Raw genomic sequence first — 6,000 nt, forward strand, 5'->3', positions numbered from 1 at the left:
GTGACAAGCCAGAGAATTCGCAGTGCTCCGTAGGTGGGGCGCGTGAGAAAAGTCATAAAAAAAACAGCAAAAAAGGAATTGAGACCAGGGAGTCACCGATGCGTGGAACCGACGTGCGCCCAGATCCCATGAGCGATGATGTTGTCTCTTTTTTTTTTATTACGTTTCGTCTGTTGTTGCCCACCAGTGACGCTAAGTACAACGACTTATACCGAGTGTTGCAATTGCGCATTGCTAATTATGTACAACCTGGGTTATTTTTCCATTCAGATATCCAATGGAGTATATCTTGCAAAATTAATGTGAGAACTATAGTCGGGATCTGTTCCATCATCACTTTATTCGTTTTATTTTTTATTCAATTATCACACTAGTTCAATAAAAATATAATATTTACAGTTATATTTTGTCGTTACAATTTGTATTTTTTGGCAAGGTCGATAACAATTCCCACGATTAACTTATAGAATAGAGTTGTGCGTCATCTGGTGAATGAAGCAACCTTGGATAAATCAGCATAACCTATAAATACTTGTGATCAAGGAGAATGACGAATAAGTAATTCCCCCACAGGTGAAATTCCCTCGGTATTTTGTTTCTCCCACCGATTTTCCCATCGGCTGGATTGAGACACTTGTTTTCACTCTTATTTATACGTTCCGGTCTGATCAAGATGGAGTATCACTTCCGTTACGGAAGTTGTGGTGATCCACATAAGAACACGCATGAAAAAATTCAATAGGAAACTTAGCGAATGCGCTGGAAAATTCTTTTGGAATTCTATAGGAATTCTATCGGAAAATTGTACTTGATTTTTGCGTTGATTCTATTGCACATTTGATAGGAAAAAGTCAATACATTTTGAATTTCTATTCGAATTTTTCTCTTGAGATTTTTTCTATTAGAATTATTGGGCACGAATTTTCCAAGTTTTTTCCGCTGGATTTGGTTTTGTTTTGCATTACGAAATCCGAGTGGAGAAAACTTAGAAAATTGATGCCCAAGCATTCTTATAGAAAAAATCCTAACTCTTAAGTGGCCGCCTGAGGGAATCCCCACCGTTTTTTAATTTTTTATTTTCACACAAAAACTTTGTGAATAAAAAATCTATAAAAATTTATATTCCTACTTTCACATATATGGAACACATCGACATCTTTTTTTCGGTTCGAATTTACACCAGTGAATTACTAAAATCTTCTGAAAATTCGAGTCGTTGAAAATCTCCATGTTTAAGCTCAAAATTTCATAAATTTGCACTTTTTCAAATGGAGTTCTTGGATTATCTGACAACTATTTCGTTTCCATACCCCCATTTCTTATTCATTGAAAGTTCAAAATTACCTGTGAACGTGGAACTAATTTTTTTCCTCAATTTTTTTTTTCTCGAAATCGTAAAACGCACGGTACGAGGATTCTCTTAACGTGCAACCAAATACGTTCGGCGGAGAGCTGCGACCACTTAAGGGTTAAGAGAAAAATTCAAACAGAAATTCGAAATCTATTCAGTTTTTCTTATCAAATATCCAACAGAATCAGCGCAAAAAACAAATAAAATTTTTCAACAGAATTCTAATAAAAAGTCTATAGAAACCCCATAAAATTTCTATAAAATTCCAATAGAATTTTCTAGCGAATTCCCCGTTTTTTCTATTGAATGTTTTCACACGTGAAAAGTCGTCTAGTACATGAATTATGAACTCTCTGTTTTACATTTTTTTTCTCACGTCTTTGTCGTCGTCATCCGAGATTATTTGAACACTCCTTGTCGGCCCGGATTTCTTGTAGGGTGTGGAGGGGGATGGGGTTGTTGAGCTGGACATCATGGAGACGGGACGATCGTTATGGATCGCCAATTGGAGCATCCGGAGGAGGAGGGCCTCGCGGATCGGCGGCGGGAGGATCTCCTCGCCGTCGTTCTCCGACTCGTCAGCCATCTCCTGGGTATAGAACTTCTGTCTGTAGACGCGTTTCATGTATCTGGGGTCTTGGTAGTCATCGGGGTACCTGGGGGTCTGATAGAGCCCTGGGTCTATCGGCGAGACGGGTCTGGGGAGGATCGGACGGAGAGGGCCGCGGTCGCCGTATCTGTTTGAGGTTATGTGAGGCTCGTAGATGAGGGCCTGGCGTCCTGGGACCTGATAACCCGTCTGGTAGGTGGGGTAGGGGGTCTGGTCGTACAGAGCGTCTTCCAGGTAGGTCCTGGGGTAGGTCAACGCTTGAGGTCCGTATTGGCTGATCAAGAGACGTCTCAGGAGGATTTGGAAGTCTCGTCTGCTGAGGGGAGGTGGTAAAGGGTTGGGCGCTTCTGGGGGAAGTGCTATGTTTCGGTAACTGTAGTCGTATTCCCGGTCGTCAATGGGTCGTAGAACTGGTCGCGGTCGCTCGGGATCGTAGGGCAGGGGTCTGGCGTACGGTCTCGGTCGGATGTAAGCTCTCGGTGGGTCTGGCTCTGTGATCGGGTTCTCCGTCAGGTACTGAACGTTGGCGTCTGTCGTGGTTGGGTAGATCGGTGCCCTCGGTTGAGGTCTGTATAAGATTCGTCCAACGGGCGTTGGTCGGTAGCCGTCTTCCTCCATGTTCTGCTGCACCAGCAGTCCAGACGAGATATCCCGGAGAATCTGTTCTGGTGGTTGACGGACGTAGACGGACTCCGTCGTCTGTCGAGCGTAGTCCCTGTCTGGGATTCGTGTTGAGGGACGGAAGACGATCGGTGGGGTTGACTCGCGTTCCTCACGTTCTTCAACTGCTTTGGTCGACGCTTCGTAACTTCTGGTGGTCTCGTACTTTGGATTGTCGAAGCGAGCTGGTCCGATATTCTCTTGGGCTGGGGGAGTCACCTGGTAAAGCTTTGGTCGTTCTGATCGCAAGCGGTGAAGGATACGAGGGGGACTGCTGGTGGTGAACAGGGGTCTCGTCGTCGAGAGCGCGCCACCGTAGACGTCGGAATGCTCGTCCGTCGCTTCGTGGACTTCTTGGACTTCTGGTTTTGTGGTGTCTTCTTGAAGCTGTCGTCTCAGGGCGTTTCCGCTGCTCGCCCGGGGCTCTTCCTCCTTCTCCTCGAACTCTTCCGTTATCGGTCGCAGGTTGTGATCGATCGGACGCTTGGCGAAGAGGATCCGTCGGTAGGTGGCGACCTTCTCATCTGTACTAGGACGATTGATCTGGGAGTCTTCACTCGAATCCTCCTCGACGGACACTGCTGGCGGCCTTTGTTGGCCGTTGATGAAGTAACGTGGACGGTTCTTCAGGGTCTTGTAGTGTCCGTATGTCGGTCGTGGGGTCTCAGTGGTACTTGTTGTCGTGCTGGATGTCGTCGTTGTCTTTCGGCCTCGGGGAATCGTTTGAACCACGGAAGAGGGTTTTGCGGAGGAGGATGACGACGAGGAGGACTCAGTTGATGTTGCGTAGACTACAGTAGGCTTTCTCGTGCTTGAACTGCGGTTGGAACGAGGGATACTCTGGACTACCGAGACTTGTTCCTGCAATGGTGATAGCGTCGTTGCTTTAAAGCCTGTCCCGTTTGACGAAGAGTAGGTGACCCTCTTTATTTCGCCATTAGCGTCGACGAAACCGAAGGTACCTTTGACGTTGCCAAGCACGTCGCGGGTCTCGACCTGACAAATTTTGGGGTTCTGATTTGTTCTTCGGCCGGGTGGTCTTATAATATAGTTGTTGAGGCGAGAATATTAACGTGAAATGGGAAGATGGTAAGCCATCACGTGTGACAAAATGCTTTGGAGAATTCAAGCTTTTTCTATAGAGTTACCTGCAGGACTTCTTAGTGGATTTCCTATAGGGGTTTCTGTAGGATTATCTATAGGATTTCCTTTACAGCGGTTATGAGGAGACCCTACATGAGGTATAATATGAACATCATACACTGAGGGAAAAACGAACAAGTTCTCAATCAAGTCTTAGTTGGGCCAACAAAATCGTTAGTTGAAAATTACTTTGAAGTTTAAAGAAAAAGTCATAACACTCTCCAGGGCCTCCCTAAGGTACCCATACCTTCATTAAAACCTTGTTCGCATTCCGTTGATCGCACTATGAGCGCAGCGTCAGACTTTTTTCGATTTTTCAAATTACACTGCAGTAAAGCCTCAGAAAAATTTGGGACAATTTGACATTCCATTTTGGAGTGTCTAGAAGCTCTATCCATGAGAATGTCCGCCAAAAATATCATAGGTAGTTGGATTTTCAAATTTTTATTCCGAAACTCCGGACCGCGTCCCGTGTATAAGGCGAATTTTCGGAAGAACAGGGCAACTTTGAGCTTGAGTATATAATCTAGGATAAGACTGAACATTAAAAAACTCACGGGACTTCTGCAAGTACGATCTAGATCACTCTTCATTTTTTCAGATTTTTCCTAGATCTTTCAAATTTATCATTGTCGTTTTACGCTGGTGTGGTGCGACGGTTACGACGCGACCAACGGAGTGTTCACCCCTCAAATACGGCGCCCATATCGCGTAGTGTCCTCATTGGCCGGCGGCCTACCGTCTACTCGCATTCTTTGTTCAATCCGCAACAATTTCTACACTGATGATCAAAAAATTATCACCTAAAATTTAATGATAATCTTGAGCTTTCACCAATAAGTTGTTCAATTACGATATTCCTTTATACAGATTTTTCTGGAATTTTTAAGACTAATCTCAGTTCGATATTACAAACGGTTGCCAAGATCGGCGATTGTCAGAAATTTGTTAATAACAAATCAGTAATTCACTGAATCGAAATCTCGTTTGCGTTATTCGATACAGGAATGTATAGACTATGTTCGGTAAAAATTTCATAATTTTTGATGAAAATTAGCTTGATAAATAAGAGGTTTGAATCTGCATCTGACATCGAATTCAGTTCCGTATTGTTTATGTATTGAAAAAAAATATTAAAAATCACTTGGAAAAAAAAATCGAGTCGCATTTTGTTGATAATTTTATCTATTTCATGGGGAAATTTTTAGAATTTCGAAATCTACAATAGTACAAAAGATAATGAATTTTTATTAATCACGGAAAGGGTCTATATGACATACAGAGCTCTCGGGTCCATATGTGGCATGGACGCCATACTTGAGGGGTTAAAATCACAAGAACCTCATAGCAGTTCTTTTATAAACCTCGCAATCCCTCGTTATGACCTGCATATAACCCTTACAGGACCTCTTCATAATCCCTATCAAGGAAATCTAGGGAATCCTATACAGAACTCGAAAGGGAAAAATTTCACAAGATCTCCTCTAGAAAACCCTACGAGAACTGCAATAGGAAATCCTACACATCATCCAGAAAATTATAATCAGGAAAGTCCGACGGGAAATGTTCGCGTTCTCCGCAGGAAATCCTATAGGAAGTCCTATCCGGTTTCCTATAAATGTTCTCACACGTGATAACCGAATAATTAGACCCAGCTTGCAAACTCCTCCGAATATTCTCGAATCATCAACTTCTTTTCCTCAAATTTTGTCATCAATAATCACCCAGAATTCCATAAACCTACCTTGAACGATCCGTCACCAGCCTCATAGCCAAAAGTATACGACCCATCGTCATTGACCTTCCGAATTTGCTTGAGAATAGCAACTTGCTCGGTCTGTGTTGACTCGCTGGTCTGCTGATCTGTCACGTTGAGACAGCCCGCTGTAACCAGGCAGAACACTGCCATCAGCCATGGCGTCATCTTGAAACAAAAAAAAAGAATCATCCCGTGATTCTTACAATCCACAGAATGGTAAACTGGGCCAACGTGCACTGTCACAGAACAGGGGTTGAACAAAACCCGGTGGAGAACGGAATAATGAAAGTGACTCTTCAGGTACCTTACAACTGGAAACCATGTTACCCGCACATGCGGTGAATGTTGACAATACCGCGTGGGGTGCCAGTCCTCGGTTATATATAGAGTGACACAATAGGACTACATCCCCTTCCCTTTTCTTCCGCCACAGCTCCCGCTCCTTTTTTTGCTATTCACTCTCATTTGCATCTGGTG

General features: G+C 43.8%; 1 protein-coding gene across 1 annotated transcript; it reads right to left on the reverse strand.

Moving 5' to 3' along the window:
* Positions 1-1,649: 1,649 nt before the first annotated feature.
* On the reverse strand, positions 1,650-5,688 carry LOC107035849. Its single transcript, XM_015253449.1, has 2 exons — positions 5,509-5,688; positions 1,650-3,617 (listed from the first exon to the last, which is right to left on the reverse strand). Exons 1-2 carry the CDS (start codon positions 5,686-5,688, stop codon positions 1,710-1,712), a joined length of 2,088 nt encoding a protein of 695 aa, XP_015108935.1. The 3' UTR covers positions 1,650-1,709.
* Positions 5,689-6,000: the final 312 nt, after the last annotated feature.

Source organism: Diachasma alloeum, unplaced genomic scaffold, assembly GCF_001412515.2.
Source record: "Diachasma alloeum isolate Michigan unplaced genomic scaffold, Dall2.0 Dall_scaffold_00201, whole genome shotgun sequence".
Taxonomy (NCBI): Eukaryota; Metazoa; Arthropoda; class Insecta; order Hymenoptera; family Braconidae; genus Diachasma; species Diachasma alloeum.